This window comes from Podarcis gaigeae (assembly GCF_964106915.1).
Source record: "Podarcis gaigeae genome assembly, chromosome: 5".
Taxonomy (NCBI): domain Eukaryota; kingdom Metazoa; phylum Chordata; class Lepidosauria; order Squamata; family Lacertidae; genus Podarcis; species Podarcis gaigeae.
This window is the reverse complement of record NC_139681.1, coordinates 37,217,291-37,237,900: the sequence shown is the minus strand read 5'-3', so window position 1 is coordinate 37,237,900 and position 20,610 is coordinate 37,217,291. Positions and strand designations below refer to the sequence as shown.

At 43.8% G+C, this 20,610-nt stretch overlaps 1 protein-coding gene across 5 annotated transcripts in view; it reads left to right on the top strand.

Moving 5' to 3' along the window:
- Positions 1–6,820: 6,820 nt before the first annotated feature.
- PANK1 (pantothenate kinase 1) overlaps positions 6,821–20,610 on the top strand; it is a 30,883-nt gene continuing 17,093 nt past the window's right edge. The window contains exon 1 of one of the 5 annotated variants that reach the window (XM_083740922.1): positions 6,821–7,515. In XM_083740922.1, the coding sequence (XP_083597048.1) occupies positions 7,275–7,515 (241 nt within the window). In that variant the 5' untranslated portion in view covers positions 6,821–7,274. Of the gene's footprint in view, positions 7,516–8,098; positions 8,455–17,659; positions 18,144–20,610 lie in introns of those variants that run through there. The other 4 variants (XR_014564867.1, XM_083740923.1, XM_083740924.1 and 1 more) reach the window with 4 other exon arrangements.

The following is a 20,610-nucleotide window of genomic DNA, read 5'->3' as shown; positions in this document are numbered from 1 at the left end:
CTGGATGCCTGCCCCATTTAAACTATTATTATTATTATTATTATTATTATTATTATTAAGCATGTAAAGCTGAATGTGCACAAGTTCAATGCAGTCAAGTTGTGGACTTACTGTATAGCAGTGGAACAAAGATGCAGGGTCTGTGAATCTTGACACGTAGGACGATACCCCACATTGTGTCAGCAGAATTCCTCTTCTCTCGTCTTTGATCCCCAAGATTCCCCCTCATCAAAAGGGAAAAGCTCTAGGGGAGCCGTTCTTTCCCAGGCTTGGCTTCCCTTAGAAAGGAGGTCACAGGAGGCTTATGGTATTGTGAAATATTCGTATTTATTTACAAATACTCCAATTGAGCAAAGGTGGAAACACAGCTTTTAACACTCCCAATGCTGCCCAAATCTCCTTTTCTCAGAATATCTTAGCCAGGACTCTAAGATTCTGATTGCTTTTCAGAGCCCAAGGCCAGTGGTTTGTCTCTCCTCAAACTCCAATCTGTGCTTGATCTGCCACTGCTCCTTGACATGGTCCTGTATTGAAAAACAATTGACTTGTAACTGTTTAGTTCCCGTGGTAACATATCACTGGGTCATCCTGGCAATCGAAATTTCTTTGTCAAGTCTTAAGAGGCAGGCCCCAAAGCTATTAAAGTAAGTTGTCTTAACAGGCTTGACCACTTCAGCAGATACTTCCCCAGTCTCCAATCTTAACAGTCTGAATTACTGATTTGGAAGGGAAACTGGGGGTCATCAAGTCTACCACTCCAACCCCAAATCCATTTAATGTGTGTATCTATTTAACATACCAGGTTGGAGCTATGTCCCTAGAACATCATTTAGTAAGACAAGGCAGCATAAGTGTATAAAATTGAATGGGAAAAAAGTTTTTCTCCCTCTCATATAAGGCTTGGGCTCAATGAAACTGAATACCCAATTAGCTTTCTAGGCAGACTTACATCATATATGCATATAGGAAGACAGACAGACATACATACAGATAGACACACACATCTAAGCATGTGGAAATGTACATATTCAGTTATAAATCAGTAGTGTTTCCTTCTAGATCAGTAAAGATTCCTCTGTTGAAGTGTAGGACGTACATATATTGGTTTGCACGTAACTGCTTAGTAAGCCAATCATCTGCATTGTCCTGTTGAGTAACACTGACTTACTGTAACAGTACTATGCAGTGTTATGAAAGCCCAGGAAAGTGACAAGTATACACATGGTATTAGATCTGAGTGATGGAAGCTGACTTACACACATTAGTACCATTCCTATTTATCTGTTCCCAAATTACCTACGTAGATGAGAAACACAGACCTAAGGTTCACAGTAGGAGCCAAGTAAATGGCCTGCTGCAGAGTTAAAGGTAAGCAGGTGTGCATCTGTATGGGAAAGCACAGCCCCTTCTAATAGCAGGAAAGAAGTATAGCCATTTAAATACTGGAAAATATAGTTTTCACAGTAAATGCTGGGAATCAAATCTTCAAACGTATTTGTATTCATACTGTGCTAGATATTACACTGACTGATGCATTCATGTCCACACGGTAGTGAACTCTACAACATTTTGTTCATCTGCATGGTGAAAGAGAGATCTGCAACCCTTCAGATTTGTTTGGATAAAACCAGGGATGTTTGGATAAAGAGGAGTACTATTTACATACAGTTACACCAATGAGAAGTGGATTTTATTTTTTTATAAGCAGATTGCTTTGATGACTGTCATTTAGATAATACGGCTTCTATATAAAGACCACATAAACACCCACACCAAGAATATCAGGTGTAAAAAGACCCACTTCAGACTTCATTCTGTGATTTAGCCTGCAATCATAGGCATTTTAAGGAGGGATAAAGTCCTATTGAACTCAGCAGGCTTACTTCCAAGTAGGAACATAAGAAAATATTATTAGGGTTGTGCACTTTCCACAGCTGCAAACAGTGATAAGTTATAGGGGAACTTATTCTTTGGATAAGAGAACACTGCAGCAGACTTACAGTACCTTTATAATATTTGTTTTATATACAGGGGCTTTTTTTCAGCCAGAGCTCACTTCCAGCACCTCTCAGGGGGGCACCATTTCCTGTGGCATGCGGTCAGTGGACTAGAGCAGGGGTTGGCAACCTAAGGCCCATGGGCTGGTAGTGGCCCAAGAGGCTTGTCTAACCGGCCCATGGTGACTCCTGCTGCCTGCTCTTCCCGGAGCGGCGTGAGGAACAACTTCCAGGTTGATGGCGCTTGCCCACGGGCACCCCTCTGACCCAGATGTGTGCCGGAAATAGCGTGTGGGTTGGAGGAGCGCCGGAAATAGCTTGTGCGCACACGTACAGGCACTCCTCTGATCCGGAAGAGCGTGTGTGCGCACATGCTCCAACCCATCTTCCAACGGACGGACAGAGTGTCGACCAGCCCATCTTCTGATTAAGGTTGCTGACCTTTGGACTAGAGGGACTAAGCTAGTCCCCTAAATGTTCCTTTGGGTCTTCCTTCCCAAACCTGGGAAGTGTTAAGTTGTGGGTGAACATATCAGACAACACAGCAATTCTTCAAACAGCTCTTGTTTATTCAGAGGCCAGAACAGAACTGAACTGAAGGATTTAGCCAGCCTGCTTATATAGACCTCCACTACAATGCACCTGTAACCATTTTCTGTAACTATCCAAGCACTGAACATCACTTTCAATCCCCTATTTGCATATGTGGACCTGAGTGAAAACTATCTACAATATCCCCCTGCTGGCCCATGGTGAGAACCTCCGTACATAACAGGAAGTTTCTGCTTGGCTTAGGGAGGGAGGTGCGATGCTCCAATGGGTCCAGGAACCTGTGGGAGGCAGTCCAAGAGCTCCCACAGCAAGCTCTTGGCCTCTCTCCTGGCTCCTCACACAGACACCTTGCAGCATCCATATAGAACCCTCCTGCCACCTTCCCAAAGCTTTGCGAAGGAGGCAGAAGGGCTCCAGTATCTTGTCTGGGAAGGAGGTGCCAAAGCCCAGGAAGCTTCTGCCTGGCTTATGGAGGGAGGCGCTATGCTTGGGTGCAGGACATCAAGACATCATGCTGTTCTCCTATGGAAAATTTCACTGCACACCACTGACCATTGCCATTCTAAGAGAACAAGGAAGAAGTTCATGGTGTGCTCCGGCACCTCTTTTTCTAGAAAAATGACTGTTTATATATAAGTAGAACAGAAGCAGAGGCAAAGCAGCCCTCCTACAAGGCAGCATATCTGCTACCCTACATCAGATAATCAGAAAGAGATCAGGCACTGCCTCATCAGTTCAGAGTTATCTGCCTCCATTTCTTCTGCCCCTTCCAAAAGAGCAAAATGCATTTCCACACACACACACACACACACATGCATACAATCTTCTTATATCTGGGTCATCCCTCAGCAGGAGAGGTGTCATCTTGGCCAAAAGCATAGAGATCCCTATCGCCTAATTAGCTCTGACCAACCTACTATATATTCTTAGTTATTAACTAGCAATAAGCCTAACAAAGTCTTGTAAGAATTTTAAGGTCATATATATATTAGATGTTCATAAATGTACCAATCAAACACATAGAAATGTGTAAACCAGATGTCTGAAACCCACAGAAAACTCCTGAAACCATTTTCTCTCTCCCAAAATGACCTCAAATATTTCTCTACAAGGTTGAAGGAAATGGGAAATCTCCCCACTGTCTCTTTGCTCACAAATCCTGTCTTAAGGGCACGTTTAAGATATGAATAGGGTGTTAGCCCAGTAGTCATAATGAAAGAATGGCCAGGCTCCCTAGGTACAATGGTACCTCTGGTTAAGAACTTAATTCGTTCTAGAGGTCCGTTCTTAACCTGAAACTGTTCTTAACTTGAGGTACCATTTTAGCTAATGGGGCCTCCCGCTGTCGTCGTCGCTGCGCGATTTCTGTTCTCATCCTGAAGCAAAGTTCTTAATCTGAGGTATTATTTCTGGGTTAGCGGAATCTATAACCTGAAGCATCTATAACCTGAAGTGTCTGTAACCTGAGGTGCCACTGTAATCCAGTCAAGTGACCGTTAACAGGTAACCTGGCAGACATGATAAAAACAACACACTGATTTCTGTTGTAGTCTGCCCCTTCTGGGATACACCCCTTCTGTGATGTATGTATGATGTTTCTGGGGGTGGTCTGGAGTTTGAGGGCAGGCAATTTAAGAAGTCTATATAAGGGTGGTCACACCTTTGTTCTGGGTCCCTCCCCCCTCCTGTGTGTGTGGTGGGGGGAGCACCCTGTTGCAACAGCTTTAATAAAGATCAGGCTTACTAGCTGCCTTGCTTCTCAATATTCTCTGGTTGGCCTCTGTTATTTTCTCCTTCCAATAGAGAACCTAAAAAGAGGACTCTATATGGGCTCTTGGGTACACCATAAGGGAAAAGAGCAGTTTTTTCTTATAACACAAAGGAATTGTCAGTCAACGGTGTAACAATGGTGGAAGTTCACTCATCTTGGATTTGTTACCCACTATCTATAATACAGTTTATCATCATATTTATTGTACTCAAAATTAGAGTGGTTAAAAAGATGTATTTTCCTACCTTTGGCATGCACCTTTATCAGTGAAGAATGAATTTGATCCATGTTAGTGGCTCTGAATATAGAAATTTGGTGGTAGTTGTCGCCATACTGACATAGAACTGAAAAGTATGTTTATATTTGACTCACAGGAGTTTGCAAAATAAGATGTGTGAAGAACGGTGTGATTGTGTCCTTTATTCATGATTCACACTACTTAAAATACAATTTGCACATTTTTAAAATGCACCCACATTAGAAAAGGATTCTGTGGAAAAAGTAATGGGAGATGTGACTCCATGTTGTATTACGCAGAAAGTGTGCCATGATGTGATCATGTATTTTCAATATTGGCCTTGGCTCAGGGGCAGAACTGTGTGATCCCTAAGCTGGCCCACATGCAGTGGGAGCCACCTATGAAAGTTGATTGTGCATAGACAGGATTTCGTAATATCTAAAAACAGAGGCACTAGAAATCATGCCCTTTGCCCTTCAAACTCTTCACTCAAATCTACAGTGAAAGAACTGACTATGCTTATTCAGAGGTGAGGGAAAAATACTGAGTTATTACTTCACTCTCCAGGGTTAAGCTTTGGCACTGAAACAATAACAAAGGGTCTAGGGTTTAATCCTCACATTAAGCATTACAAAAAAGCATAAAGGTAAAGGTACCCCTGACCATTAGGTCCAGTCGTGGACGACTTTGGGGTTGCGGCGCTCATCTCACTCTATAGACTGAGGGAGCCGGTGTTTGTCTGCAGACAGCTTCCCGGTCATGTGGCCAGCATGACTAAGCCGCTTCTGGCAAACCAGAGCAGCGCACGGAAACGCCATTTACCTTCCCGCCGGAGTTGTACCTATTTAGCTACTTGCACTTTGACATGCTTTTGAACTGCTAGGTGGGCAGGAGCTGGGACCAAGCAACAGGAGCATACAAGGATGCAAATCCTGCCTTAGCCACAAATTCAGGTGGGTGAATCACAATGGCTCCAATTCTAAGCATCCTTATTGGGGAGTAAGTCCTGTTGAATTAATTGGGACATACTTCTGAATAAATGTGCATAGAATTCAGTTGTATTTATTGGCCTTGATTCTCCATCTGTGATTTTCCTACAAAACTCTGCATAGGGAATAAGGTGTAACATGTGCAGTGACTTGTACAAACACTGAAACCTGCAACTGACTATAGCTTATCGGTGTCCACATTGTGCGAACATACTGCAGAAAAACTTGATTGTGCAATCATTGCGTGACAGTTCAAACATAAGTCGCAAATTGTTATTGCACAGAAGGGATTTTGTAAAGTATGAAGTAGTCCTAATGATAGCATATTACTTCACAGGATTGGTGAAAGGGATAAAAATCAATCATTATGGGGAAATACAATTTGCAAATTACAACTGTGTCACGCACACAGCAAGATGAAACAAGGGAGGCTGTCCCCATCTGACACCCTTTTTCCCTTTAGGTGCATCCATTTATTCTCTTTGTAAACTGTTTTGAGGTATTTACAACCAAATGGTCTTTACATTTTATGAAATAAACACAATCCACAGTGGCAGGAAAAGGACATGAAAGAGACCAAGAGATGAGGGTGATAAAACCTGCACCAAGTAAAACTTCAGGACTGTGGATAAAGATACCAAACAGATACTGTCAACAAACAAGGCTGGGAATGGGAGGTCTCTTGGGCAAGAGAGAATTTTTGACACCCATCAAGTGGAAATGGCATTTTCTGCAAGCAGGGACAGGTTGATGAGTGGGAAGGATATATTATTTTTAATTAAAAACAAAAAAAATTAAAACGAAACCATGCCTTTCAAACAGCTGGAGAGAGTCAGTAAACACGCTTGTCCCTCTCACAGCAACCTGAGATGCTGTTTATAACGATTCTGCCCCCACTGAGAGACACGGCTGAGTGGAAATTTATTTGAATCGGGGGTTTCCTCAGTCTCGTCCAACACTCCAAGCAATGCCCAGCAAGGACTTTTTGCTGCCCTTTTACCTGGTTTGTTTTTTCCCCTCAAATGGCCTGCGACTTTTTAGCCTGTGAGTGTTGGGGGGGGGGGAGAGAGACTTTGAGGGAATCGTGGCTCCCTAGCTGCCGACCAGGGCTCAGCAACCATCCCCATCCCTCCAGCTTAGCCTGCTTCACAGGGTCGTTGTGAGTGGAAACCCAGGAGCTGCGCCTTGAGCTCTTCAGCAGGAAAGGCGAGAGCTGTCAAGAAGACGCGAGGCGTCCTGGGAACAAAAGGTCGCGGAGGGTTATTTCACCACGTTTTGTCTTCCACGCGAGGGCGAGTTAAGGAGTCCCTTATGTGAGACACGAAGTGCGCGCGCGGAGGAGCGCGCTCGCGCTGGAATAGGCGCAATCCCGCCTCATGCACGGGCAAAAGCCGCGCGCGAGAGGGAGAAGGTGCCTCCTCAGGACACCGCCGCCGCCGCCGCCGCTGCTCCAGCTCTGGAAGGAGCCGGGAACTCTGCGGCTGCCTCCGCCCCTTCTCGTCAGTCCTCCCTCTCTCCTGCGGAGGCCAGGACGCCTGCGCCGGGGAGGGCGGCGCATTCCGGGCGCCAGGGAGCCGCTGTGGGGAGGCATGAGCGAAGGCGGCGGGCGCTGAGAGTCTCCTCCCTGCCTCGCTCGCTCGCGCGCTGCAGGGGAGAGGAGGACAAAGAGGGAGCGGGCGAGGGGCCGCCTCCTCCTCCCCGCCGTCGTCGCCGTCGGTGCGGCCGCCATGGGGGAGCGGCTGCGAAGCCAAGCCGGCGTTTCGTCGGCGGCCGCGTCGGCCCCCACCCCCACCTGCTCGCTGCATAATGGGCTGCTGCACAACGGCTTCCACGGGCTGCCCAGCAATGGAGAGGCTCCCGCGCGCTCGCTGCTCTTCCGACAGGACCCGCCGGTGCCCAGCCAGGGCTCGCCGACGAAGAAATGCCGGACGCGCCGGAGGATGGACTCGGGCAAGAAAAACAGGCCACGTAAGTGAGGAATGCGGAGAAGGGCCCGCCTCGGGCTGGGGGGCAGCGCGGCTTGCCTTGCAAGTATGCACGCGCGCATGCATCTGTGCATCTCCAGGCAGGCGTGCAGGAGCCCTTTGCATCGCGTGATGCAGCGCAGGCCAGGCTGTTAAAGCCGTGTGGCAAGCAGCCCTGAGTCACCACCATTCGGCCACCTCGGGGCGGCGGGGGGGCTGCCTTGTGAATGAGGCGAGGGCGCTTCTTGGCTGCTGGCTTGCTCACGTGTGTGCTGTCAAATGTGATTGCCCGTGACGAAATCCAAGGCTTGAAGAGCAACGATTTGATTGCTTAGCTGGCTGCAGATAATAATCTCATATACATGCACATATATATGTATATACTGTGTATGTATGTGTATACACCCACCCACCCATACATACAGTATTTTAAGGCAGGAAGGAGGTATGATTAGAAAGGCTGATTTGCCCTACTAGCGCTCTCGTTATGCCATTTTCTGCCTTAAAGGACCCAATCGTTCCTTCTCATTGTTTGGTTTTTTCTCCAAAGAGCTCCTCCTGCGCGCGCGCTCCGCCACCGGCGTGCGGCAGCCTCCTGCTCGAACGCACAACAATCAGTTCATTAAGTACTGTTTCGCTCCGACCAATAGGGCCGCACTCCCGGCGATCACACCCACTGATACCACGTAGGCCGGTCCCGCGGCCGACCAATGAGGAGGCCGGGAGGGAGTGGGCTTGCCTCGGTTTCTACACCGCTGAGTGCAAGTCGCTAAAATGAGAGATTTCTCAATTTACAGCCTGCATAAAATGTGACCTTGCTAAAGCGGATGCCGATTGTTGGGGGTGTAAAAGACGCGCAGGCTTGGACTGTCAGCCTCCTGGAAGCCGGCTCTCTGTGCCTTTTAGCAGCTCAAAATGAAGCTTATAATTGATGAGAGGCATTGTAAGTAAATGGCACTGACAGTTGAACTTCTTTCTCTCTTTGCCTTCCATTAAATTTAGGGAAAACATTTTAAGAAAAGAGGAAGGTTTTGATTAGGTGGCAGAGTTAAACCCCAGTAGGTGAGACTGTTTTAGATGAGTGGGTTTTAGTTGATAATCAGTTGGCTCTTTTTCACCCCTGTGGTTCCATGCAATTTGTTTCCATTTTTATTTATAATGCAGAAATAATCTGAGCTCTCTGAGATTCACCTGATCTGCAAGCATCTTGGGGCTCATGTATGTGTGTGATTCCCCCCCCCAAAAAAGTGAATAATCAAGAATAATTAGAAATTCATAGCATATTTTGCCCCTAAAGGCGGCCTTGGAAATGACTGAAATGGTGAGATTAATTACCTGTTCCTAATTTTGTTTACATGGAAGCCAAACCCATTGTTTTGAGTGGGACTTGCTGGTTGGTATGTTTAGGATTAACAGCATTGAGCTGCAATGTAGACTTGTCATTCTTCTGCTTGTTTGTTTGTTTTAAGGAAAGCCAACCACCACTCTGGATAACTTGCTGAGCCAGAAAATGTGCACTCATACTCCCATTGAAAACAAATACTCGAGAGTTTATTGTTATCTCATTATGTAGCATCATCAATGCATGATGAGATAGAGTAGGCTAGTATGAGAGATCAGTTCTATTGCTGGGTAACAGATATAAACGATAAAGTAAACCTGAGCACATGGGAATCACATATTCACTGGAGCTGAGTTTAAATCCTGTTTCACACATGAATTTATTTATTATGGCTGGCAGCACAAATACAGAAATTGCATCTCTTCTAAAGATGAGTGTTTTGCCACTGACTATTGTGGCATCAGAATTTCATTAGCTGCTTTGGATGAATATCTTACTTCTGTAAATAATGCACAGCCCTACTGTGGTGATTAAGCCTAAGCATCCTTTACTCTTTAAGGTGGAACATATTCATCTTTAAAAAGGCAAAATTTCCAAAGATACTGTTCATTCTGATGCAGGTAAGTTAGTAAGACTACATGGAGTCACTCAAGTGCCAATTGACTCCCCCCCCCCCCCCTGGAGTTGATGGGTCTGTGTCAGTGCCATTTTTTCTATTTCATTTCCTACAGTAATTTAAAAAATAGGAAAAAATATGCCCTACTATCTGGAATACTGTCTGTCTGCAGGTTTACAGAGCTAGCCTACTACATCCTCCCCCTCCCAATTTTGTTTACTATGGGTTGCATTTGACTAAAGTCATGCTCAGAGTAGATTTATTAAAATAAACATTCTTAAGTTAGTCTTTGTTAACTTAAATCTGTTGATTCCAGTGGGTCTACCCTGAGTATGAGTTAGATAGCACCCTGAAGGTGTATGTTTCTTTCTATATATCAAGCAAAACTAAAAAAAGTTTTGCATTGTGAATTTGGTCATTTGATTTCTGTAGATTGTACATGTAATCTTCAAAACTGGCTTGAGTAAGCAAAGGTGAAAGGAAACTTTCTAATTCCCTTTTGTTCAGTTGTTCTTAATATCATGTTTAAACATTGTGTTTAAGAAAAATAGTCAAAGACAGTGTTTCATTTCATCTTCAACAAATGCAAAGCGGGATGTTTTTATTTCTCTTTCCTCCTGGGGTATATTGTCTGTTTGTTTGGTTGTAAATCACTTTGTGTTGTCCTGGGCAAGATAAAGCAACTGACAAATTTAATAAACAAATGAAATAAATATTAGGCCAGTACGTTTGTGCTGATAATGTTAGTTCCAGTTTATACTCAAATGCAAACGTGTTTTTTTTTTAAAAAAATCTTTGCAAAACAGGTTGCAACTTGTGTTGTTTTACATAGACCTTAAAGATACAATAACATATTATTTTAATACTTTTTTCTAAAGAGAATGGGCAAAAATAATGTAAAACGACAGTACAGAATCTTTACACTGAGATACATTTGGGCCAGCTTGGAAAAAAAGCTGTGGGTGATTCTCCACGGCCCTCATTAATAAACTAAAATAGAGAGTTGGCACTGAACAGATCCGAGTAGAACATAACAATGAAAAATCCAGTCTTACTGGTTTAATGTGATTATTCAACATTGGCCTGTAAAGGTGCTTGTTAGCTATGTATGTTAAAGGGTGCAACAAAAATTGCATCAGCTGATTTGTGGGAAGGGAACTTGCTAATGAAAAGGTCTTGGTAACACATGCCTCCAGAAATTGTACATCTCCGACCACTAATTTCTTGCATGGCACAAAACATTATTTTTTTTCAGTGTCAAGAAAAAAAATCAGTCCAGTTATAATGCCAGAGCTTTATAGACATTAAATGTACACTAGTTGAGATCTCTCTTTTTTTGGTAGCAAGCAGCATGGAAACCCAGAAATGTGGAGAAAGAAGGTTACTTGAAATAAATGGAGCTCATGTTGCGTTATGTTGAAACTCTAGTTGGATTCAACAGATATATTCCGTTGCATTGTGATGGAACATTCATTACTGGTCTCAAGATGGAAATTGTGGTGATCTCATGCTGGGTAGCCAGGTGATGTCTATGGGTTGCATCTGATTAGAGCAGGGGTTGTCAACCTGGTCCCTACCGCCCACTATTTTTACCATCAAGAAAGATGCATTACTGGGCAGTAGGTATAAAAAGGTTGACTACCCCTGGTTTAGAGTGTTTATTTTGTTCAACCTATTTGTGGTTCAGGGTTCCCTTGTGCAGCAGCTTCTTAGAGAGTGCTCACAGTTCTTCAGTGCATGCCATGGGGTCAGGCATGCATCCCAGTTCTGGAGAAAGAACTCTGAGCTGCCTAGCTTCCTTGCAGAGACCACCTCCTTGGGCAGAGGGAAAAACAAGAGAAAGAGTTATCCAATAGCAGCAGTGGCAGGTGGTACTGTTGTAGTTCGTTTTGCTTTCTTCTCAAAACTATAACTTCTCAAAAGTTATTTTTTTAATCAGACATTCCCTGGATGAGCTGAGCTCTTCCAGCTTGCATGTGCCCAAGGTTCATTGCACAAAGTACCTTGAAGGGTGGGGAATATAGAGAGATGCAGATTTGAGTCCAGTGCTTTGAATCAGGGCAGGGCTGACCAGCTCTTTATGCATACGAATAGGCCCATATCTGTTTGTGTATAGAATTGTCCTTGAGTCTATATTCTTCCCTGCCTGCCAGAAAGCACTTTTTCCGGAGTGGCAGTATGCAACTGCTTTTCATGCTTTGTATACCTTGGCTACCAAAACAAACTCTTAAAAAAAAAAAAGCCTGTACAGAAACTGGCTGCAAACCAATGCAAATGAAGTAGCCTGATCTGAGGATTCAAGTGTTAATGCTTTTGAATGTTCCCTTTCATGCCCCAGGATTATAATTTAGTTGAGTAGCTCTAGTCAAATAAATGCTGCACGTATTTCCATTTTCTGTGTCCTCCTCACAAAAAAACCAAGAGGGTTTTTCGGTGGTGGTGGTGGTGGTGGTGATAATAATAATGGTGTTATTACCTATAAAATGCTCAGAAATTCTGCATCTCTGCGGAGAGCAGAGTTGACCATAAGACTTTCCAGTGCTTCAAACTTATTTCAGTGTGCTGGCAATCATTTGTAAAACCCTAAATTGCCCGGGTCCTGCACACCCAGAAGACTGCCCTCACTCTTATATTTTATTATGATATTAATGATTCTCTTAAATATTCAATCCAGTCCATAGGCTTCCCTTCAACTTTGAAACTACCGTATTTTTTGCTCTATAAGACTCACCTTTTCCCTCCTAAAATGTAAGGGGAAATGTGTGTGCGTCTTATGAAGCGAATGCAGGCTGCGCAGCTATCCCAGAAGCCAGAACAGCAAGAGGGATCGCTGCTTTCGCTGCACAGCGATCCCTCTTGCTGTTCTGGCTTCTGGGATTCAGAATATTTTTTTTCTTGTTTTCCTCCTCCAAAAACTAGGTGCGTCTTGTGGTCTGGTGAGTCTTATAGAGCGAAAAATACAGTATCTTTTTCTAGAGGCTTGACTAAAACCACTGTTGGGAAGGAGAATAGTGGGGGGGGGGAGGGAAATGGCATTTTGTCGCCTATCCTAAGCCCTCAGAACCCTGATCACATTGCAGAGGGTTGGACTAGATGACCCTTGGCGTCCCTTCCAATGCTACAATCCTGTGATTCCATAAATACAATCAAATAATTCCTCATTCTAGAAAGCACTTTAACAACCCTAAACTGGACAGTGTTAGGCATTTTTTGTATTGGTGAAGTAGTCTAGGCTTGATTCTAACCTGCATTATGTGTACAGTGGTACCTTGGGTTACATACGCTTCAGGTTACATACGTTTCAGGTTACAGACTCCGCTAACCCAGAAATAGTACCTCAGGTTAAGAACTTTGCTTCAGGATGAGAACAGAAATTGTGTGGCGGCAGCAGGGGGCCCCATTAGCTAAAGTGGTGCTTCAGGTTAAGAACAGTTTCAGGTTAAGAACAGACCTCTGGAACGAATTAAGTACTTAACCCGAGGTACCACTGTATATGTATGAATGATGCATCTGTATATATATGAGTGATGCAGGACAGATTAAACATCATAGGCAGCACTGTCATGAAAATGCAAACCCAATGGTGTTCAGCAGAGTCTTGTGTTCTGCTGCAAGTCACCAAATCTGAAGAAATCAAGAGAACTAGCTTATTGGTGGTGACTGTTATTATTTATTACCCACCTTGAGGTTAGGTGTGTCCTAAGTACTTGTTAGGCAAGTGATTACATCAGGACTGGAGGGGGAATCTGTGTCATCCCTCACAACCATGTACTTATTGTTGTTGTTATTACCCCATTTCTTATCTGCCTTTCACCATAAGACCCCAGAGCAAGTTACAGCAATTTAAAACTATAATATTAAAAACAGCTTAAAACAGATTGCAGTCGCAGGAATAGGGCGAGAGGTGCAGTCTTCCACTTCTGACTTCCTGCACTTCTTGACTGCATGGTAGATGACTTGCAATGTGTTGCAGTAATGAATGACCTGGTGTGATCTTATTGTGTGCAGTCTGAACATTAAAGTAATGTGTGATGTGCAGCAGGCTTTGCTTTGTTGTTTGATTCATGTCTGCATGTAAAGATCTAAAAAATAATAATATATGAATGAAAATGTAAGCATGCATTTTCTGGGGCAATAACCTTGTTGCTATGCACAGGGTTTTCCAGCAAGGGAGAAAAAGTCATGAACTTCGTACATAAAGATCTCACCCTTGTAGGCCATCTAGATAATTGCAGAACTACCCATTTCTTGCTCTATACCCTCAATCAGTAAAGTAGATTAGAATTCCCTACTCCAAATCTAGATAGCACACACAGCTTGACTGTTTCCCCCCCTTCCCAATTCTGGACAATTAGTCCAGTTTAAAGTGCACCCGGGAACTGTGTTAAAGGTACTCTCACAGTATCCACAAATGAACTTTCCCCTAGATTGTCCAGCTGTTAGCAGCCATCAAGTTAAGTGATCCTTGTAATCTTTTAGATACCTCCTGTTTGCTTTAGACCTCCTTCTCATTGAGGTGGCAAACATGGGTCTGAGCTGTACCACTTCAAATAGCACGAGGGGCTCACATGATTGAATTGTCCAGAAAAAAGAACTTCCCTGCACATAGGAAGCTAGGTGTCAAGAGAAGGCCTTCCAACCTAGCCTAAGCTTGTGGAGGGAGGGGGGAATTCCTTTTTTATGTAGGATTCTACCCCCCCCCCCATGGGCATACCATCATACATGCCCCCACCCACAGAAGTATATGACTTCGAGAACTAAGCCACAGTCATATGCTTTTTCTTTGAATGGTTAAGAGCGCCCAGAGTTGGAAGAGAACTTTGAGATCGTCTAATCCAGGCATGGTCAAACTTGGCCCTCCAGATGTTTTGGGACTGCAACTCCCATCATCCCTAGCTGACAGGACCAGTGGTCAGGGATGATGGGAATTGTAGTCCCAAAACATCTGGAGGGCCAAGTTTGGCCATGCCTGGTCTAATCCAGCCCCTGCCTTAATGCAGGATGTGTAATGGAGGATGCAACTATGTTATCCCATTGAGTCTCTGCTAAATACCTCTTGTCAAATGAGAGCCCATCACTTCCCTTGCTCTTCCCCTCAGACCTTAAACCTGCCCAACTGGAGGTTTTGAAACTTTTATTGATGAAGTCGGTGTAGCATCCCAACGTGTGTCTACAGGTTACAAGCAGGTAAAACATGACAGAGCCGTAAAATACATGTGAAGGCTTACCTAAGATGTTTATCCGATACTTGGCTTGGCCCCTGCACTCTTCCTTTTGAAGAGCAAGGTGTGCACAGCTTATTCACATGCTTGATGTCCTGAGCCTCAGGGCTGGGCAAGCAAACAGGAACTCCTCCATAGAGGCTGGGCTAGCATGGCCTGCTCACTCAGGTGCCTCTGCGTACTTGGGAGATGGAGGTTGTGTCGATATAGCCTACTCATAGTTGGACTTGAACCCAGGCACTGGAGCCACCACTGCAGCTGGTGATGTATCACTTGGGGTTTTCGATGCCACGGAGGCAGGCTGCTCTTCTGACAGGGCCCTTCCTCTGAATCCAGATCTCCCAATCCTCTGGGACCTTCCCCTGGGTCAGAATCCTATCATGACGCCAAGTTATCACCCCTCCCCCAACCCACAAGGGAATTCCCCTTGTTCAGCCTCTCCTGGCTCCTTCCACTTACTCTCGTCATCCAGCCACCCTCTTCATGATGACAATCACCTCCTGAGGCATCCTGTTTCATTGTGGATCAACCCTTAGCATTCAGAAGTTTTTCCTAACTGTTGCCTCCTTAATAATTTCCCACCTGTTAGTTCTAGTCTTGCCTTCTGGTGCAGCACAAAACAAGTTCTCCCTTCTACCTGGCAGCTGTTTTCCATTGTCTAACAGGTTAAATATATCCAGCTCCTACTGTTGTTCCTCACATAGGATTTGGTTTTTGGACCCTTTTATATCCTCGTCCTCCTCTTTCAACATTCCACAGTTTTATAAAAGCCTTTCCCAATCGGGGAGGGAACTCTGGCCTGCAGATCTATTTAGGGGTGTCCATTTGGCCATTTCAACCAAGCCCTGCCCACCTGTCCGAGATGGAGGAGGTTAGGATCCAGACTACCAGTTGGAGCCAGTTCCCCACCCCTCCATTAGATATTTTGGACTACAACTCCCACCTGCTCCAGAAAGCACTAGCATGTCAGCTGAGGCTGATGGGAGTTGTAGTTTTTTAAAAAGGCAGGCGGATACTTAGAACTGGGTTGTGCCAATGCAAGTTCCTATAACCTGGTACAACATGAAATAACAACTGTAGTGGACACCTCCCATCTCTCATGATTTTGTTAAAGTAATGAGATTAGGCAAAGGAATTGCTAACAAGTTCTTCTGAACAGATGGGAAGTAAAAAGAAGCAATCCCAAACAATGCAATGAATAATGTTGGTAAGATAATTTTAGATAATATAAAATATTCAGTGATTTCTTTTAAAAGACAGTTGTGCAGTGCTAACATTTTAATTAGATTTGTTAATAATGGGTGTGTGACATTTCACTGAGAAGTTGCCAAGGGTGCAGGGTGGGGTGTAACTTCTCCAAGGCCGTGGGAATTTCACAGCATTAAACGCATCTTTTAAATCTTATTTTCAATCCTAAAGGATAAATGCTCTTAAAAAAAAAAAAACAACAACAATCCCAAACCCATGAAAACTAATAATCTTAGGATATTCAGGTGCTATCCACAAGCTGAAACCTATGACTTGTCATGTTACAATTATTGTAATGAAATAAATATTAACCAGTGTGGTACAGTAAGCATATAGTATTGGCCTGGGGTTCAGTTTCCATTTGGCCACAAAACTCAGCCTAGCCTATGTTTATGATTGTTGCTCCCCTGATTTCCTGCGAGATGGGAGGACAGTAGAAATATAAATGGGATAAAATTATGGTCGTGAGCCAGAATGTCTGGAATCAGAATGGGTTTTATCAGTTTAATGTCTATTATGTATATGAGAGAAGACGTTAAACCCAAAGAGATCTATGTACTCTGTTCCCAACGAAACTGTTGCTGGAAGAAATAGAATTGTCTTTCAGAAAGCTTTTGGCCTGTCTTCTTCAATGTGTGCCCCAAAGGCCTTGCTTGGAGAGTAGGTCAGGATGAGCTAATTCAGTGTGGCAATGGATATATACACATGGCACATGGGAATACATAGCACATCAGGCGCTGCAACCCTCCAACAGTTTGACTTCACCCCCAAAGGCGCACTCTTCCATCACCTCCAAGACAGAGGGATGCCAACAAGCAATTAACATAACTGCAATACCAGTGGCCAGTGTCTTGTTTGTGTACTATAATTTCTCTGCTGCCCTCATGTGGATTTTAAAGCTTGCATGCCCTTGATAGGTCAGTCATATGATTTCCTCTCTGCAGTTCAAATTCCTTTGTGTTGGATTAATGGCTTGCAAGTAGTGTAGGAATTAATACGACTCCTAACACCGGGGGCCTGCAAGTTGTTTGTGCTGACACCGGCAAGCAAACTGAAATGTGCTTTAGGTGATAGATGGTGAAAGAGGGAAGTTGAAATCCTTTTCTCTGTTTGTCTGCCCCCAAATGGAAGAGAAGAGGCAGCTACTCTTTACACAGAACATAAAACAAGCCCACTGTCAAGAACGGATTGAGTAAGCTCTCAGGATCTCTTTGCTTGCTCTTAAAAATTGAGAAGAGTGGAAACCCAGGACAAAATACACTTGCATTTCTGTTTATAGCAAGATGTATGTACTTCCCAACAATGGGAGAATCCCTCTTCCTCTTTTGCAAAGGGAAGAGGAAGTGCAAGACACTGAAAGGGCGCAGGTGGGTTCAACTCTTAGCATCTCCAAGAAGGGTTCCCTGCCAGAAACCCTGGAGAGTCACTGCCTGTCAGCGTAGACAATACTGAGCTGCATGGATCAATGGTCTGACTCAAATAAGACATCTTCCTTTGTTCAGACAGGTTCCATTTGCGCAGCTTATGCATGAGGTCAGGTCATTGTAGCCATAAGCTATGATCCAGAGAGAGAGAGCGCACCTACTGTGTCTGCACAGGCTGTAGCTTGATGCAAAGTTTGCATTGGCACAACTGGATGTCATTTATTTACACTGTTCACTTTCCTCCCCTCTTGCGTGTCTCAGTAAACAGAAGCTGTGTTTTGAAATTTCCCTGAATTTAAAGTTCACCGTACAGGAATGGTGGAGTAGCACTGAAGTGCAGGTGTAGACTGTGCCAGGCTCCAGGTGGTAAGGACAGGCCTGCCAATCAATGGTGGCCATGGATTTGTATAGATTCAAGTATAGCTTTAAGCTTTCTCATCAGTAGATGAGACTAACTTATGCTGGCTCTGCATTTTCATTTTGGTGAACACCTGTTGCCAGAGGAACTCTTTCGCTGTGGTGCAAATGGGCAAGTTCCTTTAATTTGCCATCCACAAATAATTAAGTCGATAGAGCGAGTGTGAATTTACCTGTAATTAGAGTTCTTGGTTGCTTAAAAACCAGGATTTGTGTAAGTCTGTAATGGGATTAGTGTTATGAGCTTCAGTGCACCATAGTGCAATACGATGTGAGCTTTTGCAGAGTTTAATCTAGATAATCTAAAATATTATCCTGTTGGCGCTGGCCGCAAGCCTTCTGGAGTTTTATGAAAATGACATTGTAAGTAACAACTCCCCCGTCCCCCAAAGAAGTTACCAGCCTGTTGGGGACTGACTGAAAAAATGCATTTGTATGCTGGGTGCTGGAGAGAGGGCAGCTCATTCTGCTTCTATCCTGTGTGTGGAGATGTTACTTGCCTGGGTGACTCACTTGTTTGGGTATAATTTCATGCACCTGCCTGCTTTCAGTCCTTGGTTGCCGATGGGTACCAGGCTAGTACTTAAATACAAGGGTGTCTTTAAAAGTAAGATCTTTGATGTTGCACCAGGTAACTGCAGAAACATATACTGACAGTATTCCCTGGTGGTTTATAGATTAGTCTCCCATCGGGCAGACTTTGGCATGCACTGTGCTGGGGTGCTTTCCCCCCAGATGCAACAACTTTAACAACAGAGTACATTTTAGTGTGTGAGAGAGCAGGGAGTTAGTTTTGTGTAAATGGTGTAGAACTTCAAATATTACTTGTTGCTGCAGCCAGGTCAAGCTATGAGGCATCATTCTTTCATTCTTTCGCTGGTCAGTAGTACACGTCCTTTGTGAGTGGATATGAGTTGTGCACCGGCTTTGGGTGGAGGAAATCTGGTGTTATCAGGGGGTAGGCAATAATGGAAAGTCAAGTATGTGTATTCCTAGCATTATGAACAACCTGTCGTTGGAAGCTACTAAACAAACACACCTTGATGTGTGTGTTAAGAGATCATAGCGCAGATTCTGTTCAACACAAATATGGCTTAATCTTCAGCCTTTATGTGGTACAGCTGAAGTCGTCATCATTTTTTTAAAAATTACGGGGATCAATATTTAGACTGTGAAATAATCTGGCTCCTGTTTTTGCTTGTTTGTAGAAATGCCAGTCAGAAGCTGATTACTTGGAAATGGGATCACTATGATGGCAAATTTTCTTTATGGTATTTGAAGTGCAATAATTAAATTTTGGGATATATTACCCGGTAAATAAGAGAACATTTCTGCCAGCATGGCTTCTCTGTCATGCAAGTTTGTCATCTTAGGTTGACAAATCCATGTGGTGAGGGTGTAACTATGATTTTGTGTTGCAATGGGAGAGAAGGCTTTGCAGAAACCTCCCATTAGTTGACAGATTCTTTCGTGCATTACACTAGTAGAATTGAAAAGGAAATCTGTATGGCAGAGGTTTTCAACCTTTTTGAATCCATGGCTTCCTTGGCCAACTACAGTCTTTCTGCGGCACCCCCGTGGGGTTATGTCACCCCTTGCCTGCAGAGCTGGCAGCCTCTCACCCTTTTTCAAACACCCTACCTTGTGGAGGGTTCCCTCAGTCTCCTCTCCTTTCTCCTTGGGAGTCTTCTGGGCAGCTGCTGCTGCTGTTGTCACTGATCTCTGAGCTGCCCCCACCCCAAAGAAGAGGTTCCTCCCAAAGGCACCATTTGGCTGCGGAGCTTATAGCCAGGGCTGCTGCAATAAACAGCTGTGCAAGCAGGCACCACAGTTTGCTACAGTACACTGGTTGAAAACCACTGCTATACGTTAAGCAATTAGACATGCAAAAGGATGAGGTGTTTAGCTTTTTTAACTGTGAAGTAAAACAGGTTTGGAAGCAACAAAAGCTTTTTATGAACTGTGTGTGTTTGTGGGTGTAGAAGAGCCCTATTTGAAGTTTTCCTCTTAGGTACATAATGTTCTTTATCTCTTAAGGGCTAGAAATTAAAACTTCTGTAAAATGGACTTTGAGATGCTCTGGGAATATGAATGAAAGACCTTAAATCCTCATTACAAACAAGAAGGGAAAACTCGTAATAACAATTTGTAATAAGTGTAAGGTTTCATAAAAGGCTGTGGGGAACCATTAACTTGCAATCCTCTGCATGCTTATGTAAGACGAAGCCCCATTAAATTCAGTGGGACTTGCTTCTGAGTACTCATAGGATCAGGTTTTTGGGTTAACATGTATACTATACTAACACTACCTTTCAGTCATAAGGGTAGTATCAGTAAGAGCTTAAACATTAGGCTTCTCCTCTAAATTGCCAGAAACGCAGAATGAAAATCCATAACCAGAATCTGTGCAGTCTCCAGAAGCTGATTGGACTGAACAACACCCACCGTTTGAATATTATGACAGCAACTATTTGTAGCATGGCTAGTGTTTTGTCTGCTCACCAGTAGGCATTTAGAATCTGAGGGAGCCTTCTAGGAATTTAAAGCACCCTTCCCACTATTATAAAATTGACTATGCCTCTTTCTATGGTCAGCCTTGTCCTAGCAACACAATGGAAATACAGATGAAAATAATTCTTTTAATGAAGGGTTTGGGGAAATGTCTAGGTATCTCTGTTAATTGTATTTGGATTTCTTTTATCTGCCTTAGCTCAAGACTGCAAGGTTGATTCCGGTACATCTTTATCTCTTTTTATCTACACAACAGGTTAGATTTATCCAAGAGTGGGTGACATGTCCAGAAAAAATATAGGAATGGGAGATGGTGGGG